Genomic DNA, 22,013 nt, shown 5'->3' on the forward strand with positions numbered 1-22,013 from the left:
ATAAGTACGGCGTTAGGGGGCATATTTCCCCGGGGCAAAGCGGGGCGGGGCGGGGCGGAATCACACTAGCGGCGCAAAACACGGGACGTATGGGGAACTTTTGCGATAGGCGGTGGGCAGGGCGCTGTTGCAGCAGCCAGCATTATCGAGAAAATCAAAAGAGAAAGTAGTTAGTTGGCTTGACGCTGGAGGGTGGTGGTTCTGCGTAGGTATGTAATACAAGGGAAAATGGGCGCGTGCGGGGCACGCTTCTTCAGCTTCGGTGTTTTTTTGGCACTTTTTTGCGTTTGTATGCTTGTTTCTTTGTCTGCTTACTTGCTTGCTTGCTCGCTCGCTGTCTCGCTTGCTTGCTTGCTTGTTTGGTTGGTTGGTTTGTCCTTTGTTGCTTCTTCTGATCTTTCTCGGCCTTGCTGCGGGTGCTGGTGTTGCTGCTCCTGCTGCAAGCGAGACAGTGATGCACGCCAGTTCTTGATTATACCCACGGAGGGAGGGCAGCTGAGGCGTGTCCGGTGCAGCGATTGTGAGTGTGAGTGAGTGACTGCGAGTGTTGTTAAGATGAGAGACGAGAGATGGGAGCGGGCGACGAGAGCAGCGGGCGTTGTGTCTCTACAATTTCTTTCTTCCATGGTTTGCGGGTGTGTATGCTTGGTGTGAGGAAAGGAGTTATCTCACTGATTGTTTGTTTGTCTGGCTGGTTGTTAGCTGGGTTTGTATGTTGAAGAGAGAAAGAGTAGGAGAGTGTTTTGAAAGGCTTTGTTCAGCGTGTTCCTTGGTTGGACTAGGCAGTTCTGCTGACACTATGCGTACTTGGATGGTGTGGCACGGTCTTTGCTGATGATGGGTCTGGGCTGATTGGCTTTGGTCAGAGTGTACTCGAAGATCCTAAAAATAAAATACGGAAGCTGATGGTGTCCGCGTTGCTTTGAGGGAAGTGTCAACGTGTCGAGGCGCGCTCGAGTTTGTCATAGCCGTTTGCAGCTAGTACAAAGCAAACCTACCGTTTCGAGGTTGGCTTAAGATATTTCTTATAGGATGATATTGTTCTACCATCCCTTTAACACAGCTCTAGCCTGTCGATGACTTGTCAACTAACATCGACGTAAAAGATTGACCCGAAGATAAAGGGCGGAAAGTACCTTTCGGCTTGACTGAGCACTGAACTTGAGCTGACATGCACACAGGTCGCTTGTACTATTTCCGCTTTGCAACGATGGGGAAAAAACTCAGAAGCTACTGTCTGCTCGGAGACAAGTGCCAGTACGACCTGCTGACGCTGGAAAAGGCGCGTGTCTTCACGTGCATCTTGAGATGCGACCCCGACCATGAGCAGCGAGCTTGGTGGTTGCAAGGCCTGCTCGATCTACGCCAGGTCCAACTTCTGGTGGCATGAAAGGCAACGAACACGCCAGGTGGAAGATCCTGGTGCGGCTGGACGGCACGATGGTAACCTCCAGCATTGTATCACAATGCCGACTGACAACAGCGCTCCGAGAAGCCATCGGTCGTCAGTAAGAGGCAATGTCTATATGCAACACTGTCCGGCAGCGATGACCATTGACATCGGTAAATTGTCCACCGTTAGCAGCAGCCCGACACTAAGACTGCTGTAAAAGTTTCGTGGCTTAATGAACTGTGTTTTCCAGAGCAGCAGGCTCAGATATTTGCGGTGGTATCTCGCTGTCTGGCCATTCGATCGATGTTCGTTGTAAGGTCTGAATTAACTAGATATGGCTTCATGCTAGAGCTTATATTACTAAATCGGGCATGCCTCATCCCAGAACTTCCAATCATTTTGGGTCACGCAAGACCTGAACCCTTCGATAAGCTTCATTCTCTGCATGAGTGAAACTCCATCAGTTACGATGAACCAAAAGAGTTTTGTGCTCGACAACTTTGCGTGATCATATACTGCAGCTGACCTCCTTCAGCGATCTATTGTGATAGGCGTACCGAAACCATAAGATTGCGAGGACACAGAATGAAGCCCAAACAAGCTGATGGGCAAAATGCTTCAGGCAGCAATGAAACAGCGCATAGCTAAAAGCAAGCGGGGAGATATCACACTGCTCAGCCTCAGCTGAACGGAAAACGTGCCACAAAAACTATATACAACCGAAAAACAGACAGCAGCCCCAGATGCTACATTGCACAAAGCTCGCCACCTTCCCTACAGCCCAGCACAGCTAGCGCACTAGCCTGTTCGTATCGGGTAACACTTGCTTACTCCCTAACGCGTGTAAGACACAGCTTGTACACGCATCGTGCCACCTGTTTTTCTTTTTCCTGGCAATGAAGCTGGACGCAAATCCGACAACAATCGCAAGCTTAACCTCAGCACCCGCTACGACTGATATCTGCTGTATAACTGTACTGGTCTCGGCAGCATGCGGGATCTGAGCTTCTTTGTGAAGGATGCGGTCAGCACGGCCTTATATCGATGCTTCAAGAAGGCGACACCCCATTAGAGAGGTCTTAGGATTTTCGGGATGTACTGGCAACAACTTACGGTTCTTTCATGAGGCATCTTGATGATGGAAGCCGCCGGCCTTGCAGTGTCTGCTTACAAGGGCGTGTATCTTGTATCGAGATTCTTGTACAAGACGGCAATATCTGCAAAGCACTACAATGGAGAGCAGAAAGATCTGCTTCTCGAGTTTCTGATTGGGTTTCTTCGCTTCAGAGCTTTGTGGAAGGTCTTGGTCGATAATGATGGAGAGTTTGTAGAGGGTAAAGACTTCCAGCAGGTTCGTCTTGTTCAAACATATAGGACGGGTAGCAGATATGGATGTTGAGTCCAACTAACGAGACCTCAGGAGTGGTTGAGCATCTTCAGTGGAATATTGGAGGAAATCTGCGTGTGTTTTCTGGACTACGCCAAAATCGTAGACGATTTCGATGAGGAGTACCAGAAGTACTCATCGTACTGAAGAGTAGAAATTGCCCTTGATTAACAAGGAGAAAACGGAAAAGCCTCTGCGCACGTTCGTGAAGTGGAACAAAAAACCGAGAGAGATGATACCCGTCTTGCTGCCCAGCAACACCTACATCAAACAACCAAACATTCTGTCAATGTTAATTAAGTAAGAGCGATGCCAGCATCGAAGTCTTCCAGTCCCACGTCAGGATGCAAATGCTCGCCGAAACCGAAGAGAAGATGACAGAAGAAATAGATACGTACATCCAAACAGCGAGGCCGGGGTTCGATACTATGAGCAGAAAGCTTACCTTTTCACGAGCACAGCCCTCATGAATAGACAGACTATCCACCATCGACAGACCGAACATGGGTTGAATGTAAAGCCTACGCCGCACCGCCTGAAGCACCACCAACCACTACCGGCAGCGTCGCCAACACGCAATAACACCAACACTCGCTTCCGTCAAGGTATCGAAAACCAAATGGAGCAGCTGGAAAGTCTGCTACAGACATCCGGCCAACACCAATTTCACACGCTGCCCCTGGAAGGTTGGTTCAGGAGAGTGGTCAGGAATTTGGTTGTTGGTATGATGTCGGCTGAGTGCTTTGACTGTGCTGAAATGTACCGGCGAGTTTTCTTGAACACGTTTTGCTTTGGTTTGAACTTTTCTCTTGTAAACTTGATCAGCATGAGCTACTCTGGGCAACATGGCCGTGCTCTCTACTGCCAAATATAGTTTCGTCTCGAAGTAACAACTGTCCACATCTCTGTGCCATACTTAGTATGAGCATCGAAATGTGGATCTAAATTGACCTTGACTTTGGTATTTAACCCGTCATCACATTTCCTCATCGCCCACCAGATCCTGCATCTTGACGTTTCGCCAAGCCTTGGCAAACACATCGCGCTCGCCATCTCTCCAACCCCACGCAACGCAGTAGTGTTGCGCAAGCAACACCCACTCCTCCATCTCATCGAGCATCTCCAACCGGCCGACCCGCTCCTTCTCCGCATCGCTGACCCACTGCTCCCATATGTAGTTCACGTCGGAAGCGCCCTGGCCGCTCGCGAACCCCGAGCGCTTCAGCCGCTCGCGTTGCCGGAAGAGCGAGGAGTATTTCTTCAGCGTCTGCAGCACGATGCCCCGCGTCGCGAGGTTGGATATCATGACCTTGCCGAAGGAATCGTGCGGCCGGATTGGCTCGTACAGGATGAGGGAGAGCGGGGTCGGGGCGGGAATCAGCTTGGTCGTGAGGGTGTGCAGGATGCCGTCAGCGTCGCCAGGAGGAAGGTATATGAGGCAGCATTCGGAGAGTAGAAGCGTTGGCGTGGTTGGGGAGAGGTGGGGTAGCGTGGGTAGATCAGGTGTGGAGCCGGTTAAGGCGCGGAGGTCGAGAGAATGGACGTTGTAAATGGGAGAGTGGAGGGACGTTCCATCAGCAGAGATAGCGAGATCGGCATGGTTTGCGAGGTGGGAGGTTATGATGGAGAGAAGGGCTGGTGCGCGTTTAATGGCTGCGATCTTTTGGCTCGTGTTGGTGGGGAAATCGATCTCATGGTATATCAGAGGTAGAGAGGTGCGCTTGGAGAGGATGCGGAAGAAGCGGGTATCACTACCGGCCCCTAACGAAACAATCTGCTTGGGCTGGTCCGGGTCCGTGGCCAAGAATCGGTCGACGAGCTGGTCTATGGCGGTGGTGCGAACATAGGTGCCTGCTCTATGTCAATGGCGGAGAGAGCTAGATAGCGAGGATGACTAATACCCCTGTGGATGATTGGATATCTTCTGGAGACTTGCTCGGTAATAAAGGCTCTGGCGAATGGGTCGTCCAAATAACCCGACTCCACCGCGCTCATGCGGGAACCAGAGGCATCATTGTCTGTGTTCTGGACAATCTTGTCCTGATGTTCAGCACTAGCATCGGCGCCGGGTTGACCTCGACCTCTGCCTCGGGCGCGAAGGCCACCTCTCCCCGAACGCAGGGAGTTGAGGTTGGGGATCTGGGGAGCAGCCATAGCTTTGGTGTTGACGTCGTGCCGTTTGAGCGGGCGGGAGCCAGGCGCGCGGGAGGCCAAAGGCGGTGAGGAGTGCGCGAACCGACTTTGAGCCGCCTCGATTTCTTTGTACGTGGGAACCTTTGCTCCAGCGCGCATCGCAACCCCCATCCACCGAAACCACCCCTGCCATTCCGCCAGAATGTCGGACGACGCGACTACGGACAGCCAGCGCGAGACCTCCCGTCTGTGGCGCGTCTGGCGCACCGCGCACGAGCTGGTTGCCGACAGGGTATGAGCATGGGCGCATGCGCCTGCTACTCGTAGAGCTCACCATGGCTGACTGACGCCGATCGTCCAGGGCTACGAAATGCCAGAGGAGTCGTACAAGCTCTCTCTTGAAGAATTCAGGTCTAGGTTCGGGGACGCCTCCGGCAACGTTGAGTATGTCCACGCCGCCCATCTTTTCCGCGACATGGCCTGATTGTTAACGCAACTGTAGTCGCAAGCAGCTCGCTTTCTCGGCCAAGCCCAGCGACGAAATGAAGGCGAAGCACTACAACCCGCGCAAGCCCAATGAAGAGGTCGGCCAGATCTGGATCGAGTTCAACGGCGAAGCGAACGTCGGCGTCAAGCAACTGCGCGCCTTCAGCCACCACCTCATCGAGAACTCTTTCACCACCGGCATCTTGGTCACGTCCGTCGTCGTCACCCCGTCCGCTCGCAAGGTCATCCCGTCCATCCTGCCCATCATCATGGAGCTCTTCGAAGAGCAAGAGCTCCTCGTCAACATCACCCACCACGACCTCGTCCCCAAGCACATCTTGCTCTCTGCCGACGAGAAGGCCGCTCTGCTGCAGCGCTACCGTCTGAAAGAGAGCCAGCTGCCTCGTATCCAGCAGTTCGACCCCGTTGCGAGATACCTAGGATTGAAGAGAGGTCAGGTCGTCAAAATCATCCGGAAGTCCGAAACGGCAGGCAGATACGCGAGTTACAGATGGGTCATCTGAGCGGTCGTCGTGGCAGGGGGAATGGCGTTTTGGGAACTGTTTGTGTGGACACTTGAAGAGCATGCATCTTGCGGGGCCTGGTGCAGCGGAGTTTATCTGGGAGTTACCATACTAAAAAAGATCGAGTATGCTTGAATTTGTGGTCGCAATGACAGCAATCAGGGCAGAAGAGGAAGAATATCGAAGTCACCAAGATAATGGGTCCAGAGCTGCGTGAGGATCTCGCGTGAGAATCTTGGATTTTTATGCTCTAACTTTTTGAACTAGTTTTCATCTGGGACGTCAGCGGCCAGTGGCCTAAGATCTTGTGAAACAAGCATCTTGTTTCTGTATGACCCTGAGTAAATGGACTGATTATCTGTGGCCAAGGAAGAATTGTTACACTTTGCTTGACAACATCTTCAAAAAGACTTTCTACAAACATCATTTAAAAGTGCCATTTCTTTATATCTTGGAATTTCCCGCCATCTTGTCAATCTGTGCCCACTGGAAGAGCTGTTTGTCCATGACGGTGTTCATTTGAAGGTTTTATACGAACAAACAATCCAATAATTGGGTGGTTCACCATGAGGGAGCACACTTGAATGCCGGTGGCATGCTCCTTTATGCTTGGCGCGTTCCGGATGTCAAAAGCCGCAAGGACTTCAGGGTTCCATGCGCCTTTATCACCTCGAAGGCAGGGTTTTCGTGTATGAGTGAATTCCTTCTTAGCTGGACGAAACTTTTGGGGAGCAGCTTCAAGCATTTGATCTGAAACTCTTTATTAAGACAACCCGTCGAGACTCCTTCAACTTACAGTTAGTCTGGACATAGTGAATGCCTAGCCTGTTGCCGAATACTTATAACCCGTCTCGTTTTGACTATTCGGGATTTTCCTTTGCCTCTATAGTGGGAGTACTCTTTCCTTCTTGTTAAATGGCATATATAGAAAGAGATCGGACTTGTCGATGTCACTGTTGGAATAGGTGCATGTACATATGCGTAGGAGCTGACCGGAAACTCAAAAAATAACAAAGGAAACATACTGGGCATGTCAGGACTTTACCAGTACAAAACAAATCAGAACGCGAAACAAAGGAACAAAAAAGACTCGGGCCCTGCATCAACCGGCGGCTAACAAAGAAACAGCCTGAAGAACCCACTTACGCCGGTGCGGGACGGAGAAAAGAGTTGTGCAGCTCAATAGCCTAAACGTCCTGCTTAGTAGATTTGTGATTATGGAGAGGAATGGGCAACGATTTCCGAACAGGCAGAGATTGGCAGGTGATTCCGAAGTCGGAGAGAATGGTTCTGAAGAGTGAAGAGCTACGAGTCGTTTCAAGTGCCGCGACGTCGTGGAAAGTCCTAACGTCCGGGCAGATCTCTGAGCTTTATCCCTACGCCAGGCCGTAGTCTTACGTGGGAGAGGTCGAACCAATTAAGACAATGACTGATAACCGCGTTGCAGCATGGTAGGTACATACATCTGCATCGACGTTCAGGATACCTAGGTCGACCTGTCGTCCACAAGCAACAACCTTTGCAATATTCCGATCTGCAAAAGACGGTGGAGGTCTCAACGCGAATGAGCACCTGAATGTCCCTGCGGCCAAGGACGGAAATACTCGCGTCCGAGACACGGCCGCGGGCCGCTGTCTGACGCCATTGCGCCGATGTTTTCTAAGCAACACCACGCAATCCTCACCCAAACCATCCACATCTCTCCGCCACAGCCTCGAGCAATCGTCTCCAGATCACGCAAAATGGCTTCCTACGTGTCTCGTGCAGCTCCCAGAGCTTTCAACGCCTCTCTCCGCGCCGCGGTGCGCCCGCAGGCCGTTCTCCAGCGTGCCCAGCGCCCCGCTCAGCCGCTGTTCCGGCGCTTCATCCAGGTGCCCGCCGAGCAGCCACGCCTGCGGCTGGGCTCAGTCGGTAAGCACTCTCGACAACCGAGGTGGGGGGGGGGGGGGGGGGGGGGGGGGGGGAGGGGGCAAGGGCAAAAGCCAACTCCATGATCGCAAACAACTAACGTGGCGTCCACGCATGCAGCACCGAACTTCAAGGCCAAGACGACGGGCGGCGAGCTCGACTTCCACCAATGGATCGGCAACAGCTGGGCGGTGCTGTTCTCGCACCCGGCCGACTTCACGCCCGTGTGCACGACGGAACTGGGCGCCTTTGCGAAGCTCAAGAACGAGTTCGACGCGCGCGGCGTCAAGATGATCGGGCTGAGCGCCAACGACCTCGGCTCCCATGACCAGTGGGTCGCCGATATCAACGAGGTCTGCAGCACCAACGTCCAGTTCCCCATCATCGCCGACGCCGACCGCAAGGTCGCTTTCCTCTACGACATGGTCACCGAGGATGACATGAAGAACATTGAGTCCAAGGGCCTGCCCTTTACTATTCGCTCCGTCTTCGTCATCGACCCCTCCAAGAAGATCCGTCTCATGATGATCTACCCGGCTTCCACCGGCCGTAACACTTCCGAGGTCTTGCGTGTCATTGACTCGCTGCAGCTGGGCGACAAGAAGGGCGTTGTTACGCCCATTGACTGGCAGGCCGGCGAGGACGTCATCGTTCCTCCCAGCGTCAGCACCGCCGATGCGAAGAAGAAGTTCGGCGAGGTCAGGGAGCTCAAGCCCTACCTCCGCTACACCAACGTTGGCAAATAAAGGAAGACCAAGCTTGGGTCTTGCTTGCTAGCCAGAGGTGATGCAAAAATGTGAATACGACCGTAAAACTTAATGTAGAATACAAAAATAGACGAGTGTGAGAAGCGTTTTGCTTGGCTGGTGATCCTTCAGTGTCCATAGATGTTCACGAGTAGCAACAGTGAAACTGTAAACTGTCCTTTTGGTCTGTTCTGCATTGGTACCGTACAAGGATGATATCCTACTTCCTTTACTGCATCGCCTAGCCAAATCGCTGCCAACCACTCACCACGCGGCCGCTCGTCACTCGGCACCGCCTCCAGACTACTGTTCCCAGGCCCAGACGTCCGACGGGCGTCCTCATTTCTGTAATCCGTATTCCGTGCATGGACGGCAAAGCATGAACCCCCGAGCCTTCAGCCGCCCTTCTTCGGGGCAATCGGAGTGACGACGCCAGGCCTGTTGCCGCCCTGCTGCGCGGCCTTCTTGCGCGCGAAGAAGCTGTCCATGATCTTCCTGATCTGCTCGACGTTGCGCTCCTTGCCCTGCTCGGCCTTGAGGTCGTTGATCGTGTAGGGCGGGCCGAGGATGACGGCATCGTTGATGACGATCGATTGTTCGTGCCAGCGCGTAGGCAGCCTATAGGACGTGTATATGTTGTCAGCAGAGTGGTCTCTCCACAGCGGGTTATGGTGGTGGTGGTAGTGCATGGCCGCACGCGGGAGAGTGGACTAACGTTCTGTTGATGGCGTCGAAGATCTCCTGTGCCTCCTTGGGCACGCCCTTGCCCCTCGTCGCCTCCTTCTCCATCAGCTTGCGCACCTGGGCCTCCTCCCTCGCCTTCAATGCGCCCAAGTCCAGCGGAGCAATGGGAGGGAGCGCGGTATCGAAGCCGGTCGCGCTGGGGTCCGCTGCGCCATCGTCGGTGACAATCTTGAAGTCTTGGATGTGCGGGATCGAGATGACGGTGTAATTGCCCGGCTGCTGGCTGGCGTGAGGCGCCGCGGCCACCGTGTTGACCGCTATCGTGTTGCTGATGGGATCAGCTACGAAGAGCGTGCCTTCGACGACATTGTTCGCGATCGACGTGCTGACTTTGACTCTGCCATATGGTCACGCCTTGTCAGCGTCTTGTGCGTTCGGAATTTCCCTCGACATGGCCGTCGCGCGCTTCCTGGGTCTCGCCGCCCCGTCCCACTACGTGTGACATGGATGGCCAGGGAGCTCCTCCTAAAAGCCCGCCCGCCGATTGCCCCGACTTCCACACTCTCGACCGGGCGCTCCACTTACCTCTTGCCAATAGCCTTGACCAGGTGCGAGTCGTTGAGAATGGACTGGTCTCCGACCTTCGGCGTCGCGACTTTCCCGGCGGTAGACAGGCGCTTGCCGTCTGCCATTGCGCGCAAAAGGTGGTATCCCGCTACGCTGCGTGCTCCCTCAGTGCCGTTGCTGAGGCGTGCAACCGCATGAAATGAAGAAAAGGAGCGACGGGGAAAGAGAAGCGCGCGCCAAGGCAAGTCAGAGCAGCGGTGCCAAAGGGTGTGAGTTGAGCTTGTGAGGCTCACACGAAGTCGTCCGGGGTGACGAGTCGGCGCTGATGCTGCCCGCCGGCTCGGCTGAGCGTCCAGGGTCGAGGATTCCAACAACCCGCTTTACTGTCCAATTCCAGCACCCAGACACGCAGATCACGCACAACAAACACACCAAGAGCGTCATTCAAGCATGCAGATTGTCATTGTCATGTCAATTCGTTTATTCAATTTATGTGCCATGTACGCGTGGCAAGCTTTGAGTATCGTTCAACCAAAAAGAACACGCGCCATGTGCCATTCTAAAATCCATGCTCACTCCCGAACCCCCATGCTCACACTCTAAGCGGTGTAGGTAGAGGCGGAGACGTTGCCACCGCGGCCGGTCCAGTTGACGTGGATGTTCTCGCCCTCGGGGTACTTGGCGCTGGCGTGCTCGGGCTTGATGCGGAAGGTGTGGGCACCGAAGTAGTCACGCTGGGCCTGGAGCAGGTTGGCGGGCAGGTCCTTGGTGCGGTAACCGTCGAAGAAGCCCAAAGCGGTGCTGAAGGCAGGGGTGGGGATACCCCAGAGAGCACCCTTGGAAACGACGTTCCTCCAGCCGGGCTGGGCCTTGGTGATGGCCGTCTTGAAGAAGTCGTCGAAGAGCAGGTTCTCAAGGTCGGGGTTGTTGCGGTAGGCGTTGGTGATGTCCTTAAGGAAGACGGAGCGGATGATGCAGCCACCACGCCACATGAGCGCGATCTCGGGCTTCTGGAGCTTCCAGCCGTACTCCTTGGCGGCGTTCTGCATCAGCATGAAGCCCTGAGCGTAGGAGATGATCTTGGAGGCGTAGAGGGCCTGCTCAAGGTCGTCAATGAAGGCCTGCTTGTCACCCTCGAACTTGGGCTCGGGGCCAGAGAGGATCTGGGCAGCACGGCCACGCTCGGCCTTGAGGGAGGACAGGCAGCGGGAGAAGACAGCCTCGCCGATGAGAGTGACGGGCATGCCGAGGTCAAGAGCGTTGATGGCAGTCCACTTGCCGGTACCCTTCTGGCCAGCAGAGTCGAGGATCTTCTCCAGCAGAGGGGTGTTGTCATCGTCGTTGTAGTACATGATGTCGCGAGTGATCTCGACAAGGAAAGAGTCGAGGACACCCTTGTTCCACTTGGCGAAGACATCGCCCATCTCCTTGTTGGAGAGGCCGAGACCACGCTTCATGATGTCGTAGGCCTCGGAAATGAGCTGCATGTCACCGTACTCAATACCGTTGTGGACCTAAGCTGCGTAAGTCAGGTGTTTTTTAAGCTTGTAGTCTTGTAAACTGACCATCTTGACGTAGTGACCAGCACCCTCGTCACCAACCCACTGGCAGCAGGGCTCGTTGTCGCTCTTGGCGGAGATGCTCTGGAGAACATCCTTGATGTAGGGCCAAGCCTCGTCGTTACCACCGGGCATGATGGAGGGGCCGTAGCGGGCACCCTCCTCACCACCGGAGACACCGCAGCCAACGTAGCGGATGCCCTTCTCGGCGAGGTACTTGGTGCGGCGGTTGGTGTCGGGGTAGTGAGAGTTACCACCGTCGATGATGATGTCACCGGCTAAAATTCCGCATTAGCAACTGACTCGATTGTATGGTGGGGAATTGTGTGACTTACGCTCAGCACCGGCCTCGAGGAGCTGCTCAATGAAGTCTAGATCCAGTTATTATCTCTTGTCTTTTTTCGTCCTGCGGATCCGCATACCATCAACGGGCTTGCCGGCCATGACGAGCATCATCATGCGGCGGGGCTTCTTGAGCTTGGAGACGAACTCCTTGACGGAGTGGGCGCCTATTTTGAGTCGTCAACATTATGTCCACTGACAAACCAGTAGCTTTACTTGTACGAACCAACAATGGGCTTGCCCTTGGCCTCGTTCTCAAGGAAGCGGTCAACCTTGGAGGTGGTACGGTTGTAGGCAACGACAGTGAAGCCGTGGTCGGCGGCGTTCAGGATCAGGTTCTGGCCCATGACGGCCTGGAGAGGGTGTTAGCGGAGTAGATACAAGGCGCATTTGGAATTTGCTACTTACCAGACCGATGAGGCCCCAGTCTCCACTAGCAGAAACGCGCGCAGGTCCTCCCACATCAATGTGGGAGAGACGCGCGCTGAAGTCAGAACATTTGCCTTGTCAATTGGAGGGATAGGGCAGGGTTGAAGCGGGCAGCGGGGTCCGAAATCGTCGGACTCAGAAGGTCCGGCGGGGCAGGGCGGCAGGGAGCGGGAGGAAAGCAAGTCGAGAGTACTCACACAGCGGTTTCGGCAGACATTGTGCTGGAAGTGTGTATGGAAGATCTGGAGAGCGGGTATCAGGAGAAGGTGGGAGGAGAAAAGGTTGTTGAGGTGGGATGGAGGGGTCCGATACGCCCGAGGCCAGCACGAGGCTTTATAAGACAGGCGGCCACTACGTAGGGAACGGGCGGAGGATGGGTCTCAGAGCAGGGGTCCTACCACTTAGGTAATTCCAAAGATACAGCAGAGCAGGCACGGTGGAAGGCGGATGAGAGGCGGAAATGCGTAAGGTTTTGATTATTTGCTACGCTGCCCCGCCAGCGGGGCCTTTTTCTGGCGCACTACGCCGTCATGGCAACAAGTTCCGTCAGTTTCCTCGGAGAATCTTTCGCCAAAGATGCACCGCCGCTGCCTCCGATCACAGCTTTGATCTGCCAAGGTCCAGCTCAACAGCGTCAAAGTCGCAAACGGCCCGAGCCAAGAAGGCCCACGCACCTGCCCGCCTTGCCTTGCCGCCGACACGTCCAGACACCATCACGCCTGCACTACACCATGACTGCTTCGTCAGCATTACTGCGGTAAGCTGGTAATCACGCACAGCTAGGTATTGCTTGCTCTTCCCTCACCTCTCCCACGCGCGCCCTGCAACCCCCGTGTGCGCTGGGCACGTCAAAACTAGAACTTGGTACCACCTACGTATCTCGACACACAGACAGCTCTCTGCTACCGCCCTGCCCGCAGAGCACGGCCCGCGTCGCTTGTTGCATCAGCCTAGCAAGCCTAACGTTTTGCTACCGGCATCGGACAAGAGCCCGTAAGTCAGTCTTTGACGCAGTCATCATGTCCTATCCTCCGCCGCCAGGTTACAAGTCCAAACCTCCGACGCCTCAACCTCACACTTCGCTCCTTACCCGTCCACCACCTCCGGCGCAACCCCCGGCGTTCAAACCGCGATCGGTAGCCAGGGCATCGAGTCAGGCATGGCAACCGCAGCACGCGACTATCTCCGCTGGACCACAACCTCCAGCATACCCACTCGCTCAGACTAGCTACTTAGGCGCTGTGTACCCGGCGACGGCCTATCAGCAAACTTCATACTACCCGCAACTCAGCAACGACCTGTACGCGAACTCACATCGGATCCGGAATCCCTTCCCAGTACCTGGACAAACGCAAGGTAGAGGTCATGATTCTAACAGCGCCTACGACCCAGCGCACAGAGCGCAAATAGCGCAATGGCAGAGCGCATATGTTAACAAAGATGATACGAATGCGAGAGCTGCTCGTAATGCTCGTGTTGACGCTGGAAACGCAAATAACACACCTCTAGGAGTAGTAGCTAAATCGAACGTATCCACGCCCATTAGCAACGCTGAAATGCATTCGGCGGCCAATTCTAACACTGGAGTAGCGGCTGTTGTTGCCGGTACAGACGGGAAGCAAAAAACAGTGGTGAGAAGTGGTGGAGGGCAGACTTGGCAAGATCCGAGTTTGCTTGAATGGGATCCCACCCATTTCCGCTTGTTCGTCGGAAACTTAGCTGGGGAAGTTACTGACGAAATGCTACACAAAGCCTTTTCGCGTTTCCCGTCAATCCAGAAGGCACGGGTAGTTAGAGAAAAGCACACAACTAAGAGTAGGGGATACGGCTTTGTGAGCTTCAGCACTGGCGACGACTACTTCCAGGCCGCGAGAGAGATGCACGGCAAATACATCGGCAGCCACCCAATCAAGGTTGAGCGTAGCACTACTGAAATCAAGGCGGTAACATCTCATGATAAGCGGAAAAACAAAAACAACAAGAGCGGCAAGGGAGCAAATGGCGGTGATCATGCCAACACTGGAGCCGGCGTACAGAAGAAGCCAAACAGGAAGAAGCGGGGTTTGAAGATTTTAGGCTGAGGTCTACGAAAGAGTGTTCAAGCAGACATCCGACACCCTCGCTGGACCCGCGGGGTTGATTTGAAAGCGTAGGTCAATGAGCGGCGTGCAATATCGCGTCGACAAGCTTAAGTACACTGTCTTTTCGGTCAATTGCTTCGGAGAGCTTTGGAAAGGTCACGGAATCACTGGAAAATCAAAAAGCAAATTGGTGGCTTTCGGGCATGAACAGTATGGTGGCAGCACTTACGCGCTTTCTGTGCTTCAGCGATCGCCGGCTAAGGGGTTACCATCCGTCCACCAACAACGCTCCATTCGCTCTACACATCACACACGATCTCTCACAAGCACTCTCACGAAGTCTTTTCAGGTTTCTGCGACACGGTTTACGACTCTTTCTATTGATTTTTATTCTTCTTTGATACCCAGTCCGCCTACTCATGCTTTTCACTGGAGTAAAGGACGGGACTGCTTTTATTGCGAACTGCGGAAGTGTGAACTCACCGGAAGAATAGGAGTCTCAATGACAGTGGGCTTGATCGAGCGTAGATTAAAGTAACTGTAGACAATCCTAATTCCACGTCTGACTCAGCAATGTCGTGTTTGAGCGGTTGTGTTTGGTTATGTGGTAGTATACGTGGTATCCATGCCTGCATGTCACGTGATCGGGATCGACTTTCGCCGACTTGCCTGGCCCGTCCGCCCCAAGCTCTCCGAAACGACGGGCAGGACGGTGCACCTGAACGCGTCGACGCGATACTGCATCTCGCTCATTGACCAACACTTTCAACTCTGTCACTATTGTCGCCTCGGCGTTCCGAGTCTGCGCGCGTCAATAAGATGCAGGACCCAAGTGAGGGCGTGCCGCACTTCCTGGTAAGATGCGCACTCCCCCAGCATCGCGACATCGACTACCATGCTCGAGCCTGGACTGACATTCACCGATGGGTAGATTCCACACGTGCACCTTATCTCGTCATGTCGCTACCCAGTTACCGCGACGCTGCCCCCCGAGTCCGTGGTCGACCATCTTCTGCAAGCGCCCAAGATCGTGAAAGATGTAGCGCCGATGTACTGGCATTATTTTTCCAGCCCTCCTCCGGATGGAACTGTGTTACTCGAATGGCAACCCCCGACGGGCCAGAAGGGGCTTAAGTTCGCGAGTGACGGATATTTGTGGGCTGATCCAGAGACCACCTTCACATATCAGTCCCCGCGAGGATATGTGAGTGGTAACTTTCACGTATATACCGACCATGGCTGATCTCCCCAGACCATAGAAATCCTGATACACCGGAGCGGATACCATCCAGGCTTTGAGCAAGTCACTGTACACCAAAGAAGCCGCTATCGCATAGTCAACAAGCATCCCTCTTCCAACGGCCCAATCTTCGATCAATCCTTGTGGATCGTTCATTATTCTCAATCGGAGCCTCAAGCACGTGTGCCGGTTGCTCGCATCCCCATCAACGCCGAAATGCAGCGGACGATGACTGAAAGGCGCTTCCTCGAAAGCCAGGGACAATTGATACGGAAGGAATTCATGCTGCACGACCGGCACAAATGGCCAAACATCAGCTTCCCGGGGATTCAGCCCGGCCATGCCCAGCCAGGAGCCATGTACGCTGCTCAGCCCATGCAACAGGCTGCTGGATTCAGACAGCCACCGTTCTATCCGCAGGGCCAGGGCGCGGTAATAGGGCCTTCGCCTGCTAAGCGGCCTCGCCAGATTCCACCAACGCAGATGCCTGGTACTGTACCAGGAATGCCTCCGACAGGGGCGGGTTTGGCACATGATACTAGCATTGAAGATGAGGAAAACACCGCCATCGGTGACTTGTTGGATCATCTCACCCCGCGTGACATCAGCACAATGAGATACACCCAACATCATGAATGGATGGAGGAGATATTTTCGTCGCCATATGCTGCGGGCCAGATCATGCCAGTGGACTTGGGCTTAGGTCTGATGGGCGAGCTCTCCCAGCTCACGGAGGGCCTGTTCGACTCACCTGGTGCTCAATCTGTTACTAATCCCAAGAAGGTCGGTGCTTCCGCAAAGCCGTATCAGAAGCTGGGCCCCGAAAAGTACAAGGAATTCGAAACCCGGGTTAACAACTTCATGAAAGACGGGGAGGCAGAGCTTGAAAGGATGAAGGCAGAGCACGCGAAGAAGATGGAGGATTTGACAAGGAGCAAAACGTACATTGAGGCCGAGCGCCGTTTGAGGGAAGCTTTATTGGACGATTCTCGAGGTGCTCGGAAATCGTCAAAGGATCAAGAGATTGAAGCGACTGCGACCTCTACTGAACCAGTGGATTCCAAGGTCGATGGTGTGGCCAGAGACGTCGAGAAGGCCTTGGAGATAGTAATTGCACCCCGGAAAAATGTGAATTGCCTCGAAAAGGGCGGGCTTATGGAGGAAAGCCCTCAAGCACAGGCTCAGGCAAACAACTCCGAAGCCAATGGGGCGGACGCTTTCACCAACAGTGGAGAAGCCAATGGGGGTTTGGATGATACGAGTATGGATGGGGACAACACTGTGGCAGGTCTTCTGGAGCAGTACACTTCGAACTCGTTGGTATCCACCCCGGGTGGCAGCTCACTACAAATGCCGTCTGCATCTCAGCCAGAAATCTCAGGGCAGTCTGCAACTGCAGCGTCCAGTGGTACGGCAGCCCAGCCGTCCCAAGCCACCACACTCCAAGGACAAGGTGTGTCGCAGGGGCAGACTGACCTTTCAGGTGCTGATAGCGGCATGGACCTTATTGAAGGCATTGACTTGGACGTTGACATGACTGGCATGGGCGGCGACCTCGGAAACGACAGGACCGGAGATGAATGGGTTATGGTGGACCAGAACAACCACACAAGCTCCGGTACTGAGGCCCAGCAAAAAACCGATGTCGCCACTGGTGGAGTAAGTGGCAACAACGATAATAATGCGCCGACCACGTCTTCTGCCAACCAAGAGGGCAACGTGACATCGGCCTCGGCCTCGGCTCCGCAAACGGAAACTACACCTGGCATGTTCGATACGACGGACTTCAGCGCCTTCGACACTGCCGGCGATGCATTGGCCGACTATACTGGAGGAGATGACTTGGATTTGGGTTTGGAGGGAGATGCTTTTGGAGACGCCTTTCACGGGACGGAGACGAGAGATCACGATGACGACGGTACTAATACCTGATCGCGGTTGCGGCTCGTAGTCGACTCGGTGTATGGTTCTATATCCCCATTTAAAACTCGGCGTTCGAGAGGCGAGGGGCTGGGTTGACGGGCCAAAGTCTCCCAGTGTGGTTCTGACGGGCCTGACGGATATGCTGGTTTCTGGTTTAGTTCCACGAAGTGAATTTGAGCGGTCTTCTATCTTAGGCCCTTTCTGGAATCAATGAAGATGCGTATTCAAGGGTGGGTTTGCCTTCGACAATTGGAAATGCTGCCGCGGAGACCTATCGTCACCGATTTGTCATTTGATCCACGGTCTCAGGTAAGGATGCTTGCCGCATAATTCAGTCATCCGTTTCGAATAGATTCAATCGGTGTGTGATGCCGACTAATCATTGTAGGCGGTTGTCCTATTTGGTTCCTATTTGGTTGATGCCTCTCAAGTCTTAGGCCGCCTATACCAGGTCCAAAAATAAAAATCAGCAACTAGTTGTTCGACAGATCTGGAAACCGGCACAAATATCCGCATCCTAAAATATATTTCTCATTCCATTTGGTGGCTGGTTGTGAAGTGTTGCATCCCTAAGGTTTGGTCTTCACTGACGTATAGAGAGATTAGCTTTGGCTCTATGTGGTTCTTTATCCAAAGCCGTCAACTGGCGGAACCGAAATCTCAATCAACTCTATGGATGGGTTTATTCTTCTAAAATTCGCTATATCGACGTAAGTTAAGTCTTGTCTATCCAGCCCAGCATAGTCAAGACTGACATAACTGCTCTCGATAAAGACATAGGGCGCCGTATCAGCGGTTGCACATTGCCAGCCACATTCCGGTGGCTTCGAAGAACATTTTAGGGGCGCATCACACAGAGTTTTTGGTGTTGCAATTGCTACATTATGTCTTTCTCTGATGGCGAGCTTGTATAGGCCGCGCCTGTGCGCGTGCTGCGCCATCACTGTTTGATACGTATCCTCGCAAGTCTACAAAGTCAGTTTTACTTTGTGTGACAGTGTGTCAGAGAGGCGCAGGAGCCAGATAAACCACGAGAGAGATTGCTCGGGTGCTACCCTAGTCGAGTGCCGTGCGGTGCCGAGATACAAGCCGATTCGTTACCCGGGTCCGCGTGGTTTGTTCATCTTTGATTGCTCTCCTATGTCAATACTCCTGCCTTCAAGCGTGAAGCTGCAGTCACGAAGGAGCAGCAAGGGATTTGCAACTGCACGCTCTCTCGCCACATGCAAGCATACTTGACGATTAAGGCGCATCAAAAGGCAACCAGCCGCCTTAGCAGCGCATAAGTCGCGAAGGAAAGAAAGACAGTGGTTCCTGCTGTGCAAGTTTCACGGCTCGAGTTGCGAATGGTTCCAGGGGGTGGGTCTGGTATCCCTTGCGCCGAGGTCGCAGGCGAGGACATTCTTGTACCGCAACAACGTCTGGAAGAACGGGTCTCGGTGGGCAGCCCAGGACACAACTCAGGACACCGAAGATAAGCTTACTCATACGGCCGGGTGAAGGAAGAGATGCAATGGATGCTACAAACGGCAAACGCGTTCGCCGTCAGTCGCGACGGTGTTCAGCCACGCAGCAAGCCCAGGTTGCGCAAGTTGATACTTGATTTCATCCACGTCCTCCATGCCAGCGTCCTGAAATATTGCCGTCTCGACAAGCATCCACCGATCACAATTACCCTGCAGGACCCTGGGTCGTTGTGTCCGCTGTGTACCTCGCAAGAATGACACCGCGCGGGAAGGGTATGTTTTAAGTAACCTTCATCCTGCGGGGCATGATATCGCTACCAGTCCAGCTCTGTATCTGAGACCACTGCCTCAACTCACTGCTTAAAAGAGGGCCGCTCTCTGCCACAATCTCGGCCACATAGCGCCTCCTCCACTCGTTCGTCGCTCACTCTTCCGTCTGCGATACTATTTCTCAGCCACTTCCTCCCGTCCCTTCCTAAATCGCTCGTCTTCTCACGACGTTAAGCCTTATTTCGGGCAGCCACCACGCCACATCCCAGGCAGAAGGGCAAAAGAGAAGCCATTGCGTCTTCGGATTCACGTCGAGTGGAAATACCCAACCCACGCCACAATGTCCGCATCTCCAGGAGCCCGTATGCTCCTGATAGTGCTTTGTGCCACATTGATATCGAGCGTATCAGGCACACAAATCCCAAACCCGCTTCGTTTCTTCAGGAGGGAACTTGCCGCTCGCAAGCCTCAGAACGCGCAACCGGCTGCACCGGCGAACACTCCTTTTGCGATTACCGGAGTCAAAGACGCAATTGGTAGCGTCCACCCTCGGTTGGAGCTCCGTACCTTGCAGAACAACAAGGACCTATGGAATCTTTACCTGTTGGGGTTGGTCAGAATGCAAGCTGTTCCGCAGGATGATAAGCTTTCCTGGTATCAGATCGGGAGTAAGTGGCAACTCTTAGCATATTGAGGCCTGTGGCGGAACCAACTAACTCTGTATTGTAGGTATACACGGCATGCCATTCACTCCCTGGGACGGAGTGGAATCTATCGCATATCATGAAACCGGGTACTGTGTGCATAGCTCAAATCTCTTCCTGTCATGGCACAGGCCGTACGTTGCTCTCTACGAGGTATGACTTCCACCTAGTTTTTTTTTTTTTTTTTTTTTTTTTTTTTTTTTTTTTTGCGTTGAGCTAATGCAAGTACAGCAAGTCCTACAAAGCCATGTTCTTGCTGCTGCCAGGGACTGGCCACCTGGGCCAGACCGCGACAGATACGTTGCTGCGGCGCAGACTTTCAGGGCGCCCTACTGGGACTGGGCAATATATCCCCCAAGCGGCCAGAACAACACTCCTCCATTCATGACGGACGAGACAATCAAAGTGGTCCGGCCCAACGGCAGTGCAGAGATCCCAAACCCCCTCTACTCGTACACTTTCCATCCGTTCGATGGAGCCATCCTAAATGACAGTGTAAGTCACGCTCAAATTTTGTAATTGAAAGATTAGCTAACTCCGTGAAGAGAGTACATCAGTTCGCCGAATACCGGAGCACGATGCGGTATCCCACAGACCTTACGGCAAAAGCGTCCAGCCAAAACACAGGTGTGCAAAAGAACATGCGAGATCTTCGCATCCAGCTACGTAACGCGCTGTACGACATCTTCATAAACTACGACAATCTCACGCTCGTCGGCAACATGGCCTCCTACCACCCGGACAAATACCAAAGTATCGAGGCTATCCACGGCTGGGTCCACAACTATGTCGGAGGCAAATTCGGAAATATGCTGAACGTTCCCTGGTCTGCGTATGATCCGTCGTTCATGCTTCACCATGTGTTAGTTCCCCGTGCTATCGTAACAAGAGTCATTGCTAACTGTGCATCAGGATGGTCGACAGGATATTCGCCATGTGGCAGATGCTGTATCCGAACAGCTACGTCGTGCCAGAGAAGCAGGACTACGCCACCTATATGATCCAGCAAGGCTCGATACAAGATAAGAATTCACGTACGACATCCCCAAACACCAAACACAACGCAAACACTGACATATCCTAGCCCTGGCGCCCTTCCACTCCAACACCAAAGGCGACTTCTGGACGTCCGAGGGCGTGCGGAACGTCAGTTCGCTATTCTACACCTACCCGGAGCTGCAACTGCGGGATATCTGGGCTCTCAAGACGCGGATAAACGCGCTCTACGGGGCGCCCACAATCGGGCACCACACGAAGCGGGACACGGGGGCGGACGAGGAGCTCAACACGACAGCGACGACAACAACAACGACGGTGCTCGGCGTCGAGACATTCATGCCCGTGCAGCCCGGCCAGGTCGACCCCGTCGCCGCGCAGCAGAACCTGCCGCGCTTCGAGTACGTCGTCAACTTCAAGCTGGACAGGACGGCGCTCGACGGCTCCGGCTCGCTGTACTTCTTCCTTGGCAACCATAGCGAGAACCCCGATGACTGGAAGCAGGAGCCCAATCTTGCGGGCGTCGCGGGGCTGTTTGTTGGTGCTAAGGCGTTGCCGGGTGATGTTGGTTCGAGCATCTATGGCTCCGTGCCGCTGACGAGCGTCATTGAGGAGCGAGTGGCCAACCACGCCTTGAGCTGCATGTATCCTTACGAGGTTGACCCGTTCTTGACCAAGAGCCTTACCTGGGCCATGACGAGGGTGAGTCCGGCATTGCCTTGTTGTGGTGGCTAAAAGCTGACAACAATCACAGGCTGATGGCACTGCTATCGCTCCTGAGGACGTTGCCGGGCTCGAGGTCTCTGTTGCTGCTGTCCAGTACAGATCCGCGCTGTCCGAATGCGAGTTCCCAGAGCGCGTCAGCCCGTACATGACGCTCCGAGCCGTGACGAACGGCAAGCCCGGCGGGCTCAGCACCGACGAGGCCGTGTAAACGCCTCATCTGCTGAACCCATTTTTTCCTCAGCACACCTTGCTCTTTTCAGCTCGGCTTTGAACACGCGCGTTTCTTGAGTTCCACTATCGACTGAAAGCTTCCGTTCAAACATATTACCGCGAGACTGTGTCCGTGGCCTTATTCGTGCTCAGACAAGTCGCTCGCTTCCAGTTCTGCGGATGCGGTTTAGGGGTATTTGGTATCGCTGATGGTGCCTCCACGCTTTTTTTTTTTTTTT

General features: G+C 54.0%; 9 protein-coding genes across 9 annotated transcripts; 6 read left to right on the forward strand and 3 right to left on the reverse strand.

Annotated features, from left to right (window-relative positions):
- Positions 1–2,531: 2,531 nt before the first annotated feature.
- On the forward strand, positions 2,532–2,927 carry K452DRAFT_293833 (uncharacterized protein; the record flags this gene model as incomplete). The annotated part of the gene is made up of 2 exons (XM_033541623.1): positions 2,532–2,744; positions 2,814–2,927. 2 exons carry the CDS (start codon positions 2,532–2,534, stop codon positions 2,925–2,927), a joined length of 327 nt encoding a protein of 108 aa, XP_033403116.1.
- Positions 2,928–3,756: 829 nt separating this feature from the next.
- K452DRAFT_323516 (uncharacterized protein) lies at positions 3,757–4,934 on the reverse strand (the record flags this gene model as incomplete). The annotated part of the gene is made up of 2 exons (XM_033544644.1): positions 3,757–4,631; positions 4,682–4,934. The coding sequence occupies 2 exons, from the start codon at positions 4,932–4,934 to the stop codon at positions 3,757–3,759; spliced, it is 1,128 nt and encodes a 375-aa protein (XP_033403117.1).
- A 72-nt stretch (positions 4,935–5,006) lies between these two features.
- On the forward strand, positions 5,007–6,345 carry K452DRAFT_240849 (uncharacterized protein). Its single transcript, XM_033537800.1, has 3 exons — positions 5,007–5,205; positions 5,275–5,357; positions 5,416–6,345. Exons 1-3 carry the CDS (start codon positions 5,116–5,118, stop codon positions 5,921–5,923), a joined length of 681 nt encoding a protein of 226 aa, XP_033403118.1. The 5' UTR covers positions 5,007–5,115; the 3' UTR covers positions 5,924–6,345.
- Positions 6,346–7,587: 1,242 nt separating this feature from the next.
- K452DRAFT_240851 (uncharacterized protein) lies at positions 7,588–8,721 on the forward strand. The gene is made up of 2 exons (XM_033537801.1): positions 7,588–7,834; positions 7,952–8,721. Exons 1-2 carry the CDS (start codon positions 7,666–7,668, stop codon positions 8,575–8,577), a joined length of 795 nt encoding a protein of 264 aa, XP_033403119.1. The 5' UTR covers positions 7,588–7,665; the 3' UTR covers positions 8,578–8,721.
- Positions 8,722–8,750: 29 nt separating this feature from the next.
- K452DRAFT_240854 (uncharacterized protein) lies at positions 8,751–10,138 on the reverse strand. Its single transcript, XM_033537802.1, has 3 exons — positions 9,847–10,138; positions 9,293–9,658; positions 8,751–9,195 (listed from the first exon to the last, which is right to left on the reverse strand). The coding sequence occupies exons 1-3, from the start codon at positions 9,951–9,953 to the stop codon at positions 8,973–8,975; spliced, it is 696 nt and encodes a 231-aa protein (XP_033403120.1). The 5' UTR covers positions 9,954–10,138; the 3' UTR covers positions 8,751–8,972.
- A 155-nt stretch (positions 10,139–10,293) lies between these two features.
- Positions 10,294–12,587, reverse strand: K452DRAFT_240858 (uncharacterized protein). Its single transcript, XM_033537803.1, has 7 exons — positions 12,356–12,587; positions 12,138–12,162; positions 11,956–12,082; positions 11,810–11,896; positions 11,723–11,758; positions 11,394–11,665; positions 10,294–11,342 (listed from the first exon to the last, which is right to left on the reverse strand). The coding sequence occupies exons 1-7, from the start codon at positions 12,373–12,375 to the stop codon at positions 10,428–10,430; spliced, it is 1,482 nt and encodes a 493-aa protein (XP_033403121.1). The 5' UTR covers positions 12,376–12,587; the 3' UTR covers positions 10,294–10,427.
- Positions 12,588–12,775: 188 nt separating this feature from the next.
- Positions 12,776–14,725, forward strand: K452DRAFT_282411 (uncharacterized protein). Its single transcript, XM_033539583.1, has one exon. The coding sequence runs from the start codon at positions 13,178–13,180 to the stop codon at positions 14,237–14,239; it is 1,062 nt and encodes a 353-aa protein (XP_033403122.1). The 5' UTR covers positions 12,776–13,177; the 3' UTR covers positions 14,240–14,725.
- Positions 14,726–15,058: 333 nt separating this feature from the next.
- On the forward strand, positions 15,059–17,411 carry K452DRAFT_293839 (uncharacterized protein; the record flags this gene model as incomplete). Its single annotated transcript, XM_033541624.1, has 3 exons — positions 15,059–15,094; positions 15,171–15,443; positions 15,492–17,411. 3 exons carry the CDS (start codon positions 15,059–15,061, stop codon positions 17,409–17,411), a joined length of 2,229 nt encoding a protein of 742 aa, XP_033403123.1.
- A 2,067-nt stretch (positions 17,412–19,478) lies between these two features.
- Positions 19,479–21,772, forward strand: K452DRAFT_323522 (uncharacterized protein; the record flags this gene model as incomplete). The annotated part of the gene is made up of 8 exons (XM_033544645.1): positions 19,479–19,500; positions 19,666–19,806; positions 19,868–19,995; positions 20,074–20,337; positions 20,388–20,704; positions 20,755–20,876; positions 20,927–21,540; positions 21,593–21,772. 8 exons carry the CDS (start codon positions 19,479–19,481, stop codon positions 21,770–21,772), a joined length of 1,788 nt encoding a protein of 595 aa, XP_033403124.1.
- Positions 21,773–22,013: the final 241 nt, after the last annotated feature.

This window comes from Aplosporella prunicola (assembly GCF_010093885.1).
Source record: "Aplosporella prunicola CBS 121167 unplaced genomic scaffold K452scaffold_1, whole genome shotgun sequence".
NCBI lineage: Eukaryota > Fungi > Ascomycota > Dothideomycetes > Botryosphaeriales > Aplosporellaceae > Aplosporella > Aplosporella prunicola.

Coding starts and splice junctions, on each gene's coding strand:
- K452DRAFT_240851 (XM_033537801.1), top strand. CDS start 7,666: ATGGCTTCCTACGTGTCTCGTGCAGCTCCCAGAGCTTTCAACGCCTCT. Junction 7,835..7,951: donor CCTGCGGCTGGGCTCAGTCG/GTAAGCACTCTC, acceptor CCACGCATGCAG/CACCGAACTTCAAGGCCAAG.
- K452DRAFT_240858 (XM_033537803.1), bottom strand. CDS start 12,375: ATGTCTGCCGAAACCGCTGT. Junction 11,897..11,955: donor CAAGGGCAAGCCCATTGTTG/GTTCGTACAAGT, acceptor GACTCAAAATAG/GCGCCCACTCCGTCAAGGAG. Junction 11,759..11,809: donor GGCCGGCAAGCCCGTTGATG/GTATGCGGATCC, acceptor AACTGGATCTAG/ACTTCATTGAGCAGCTCCTC.
- K452DRAFT_240854 (XM_033537802.1), bottom strand. CDS start 9,953: ATGGCAGACGGCAAGCGCCTGTCTACCGCCGGGAAAGTCGCGACGCCG. Junction 9,659..9,846: donor GTCAAGGCTATTGGCAAGAG/GTAAGTGGAGCG, acceptor ACCATATGGCAG/AGTCAAAGTCAGCACGTCGA. Junction 9,196..9,292: donor TTCGACGCCATCAACAGAAC/GTTAGTCCACTC, acceptor CACGTCCTATAG/GCTGCCTACGCGCTGGCACG.
- K452DRAFT_240849 (XM_033537800.1), top strand. CDS start 5,116: ATGTCGGACGACGCGACTACGGACAGCCAGCGCGAGACCTCCCGTCTG. Junction 5,206..5,274: donor ACGAGCTGGTTGCCGACAGG/GTATGAGCATGG, acceptor CCGATCGTCCAG/GGCTACGAAATGCCAGAGGA. Junction 5,358..5,415: donor GACGCCTCCGGCAACGTTGA/GTATGTCCACGC, acceptor ACGCAACTGTAG/TCGCAAGCAGCTCGCTTTCT.
- K452DRAFT_282411 (XM_033539583.1), top strand. CDS start 13,178: ATGTCCTATCCTCCGCCGCCAGGTTACAAGTCCAAACCTCCGACGCCT.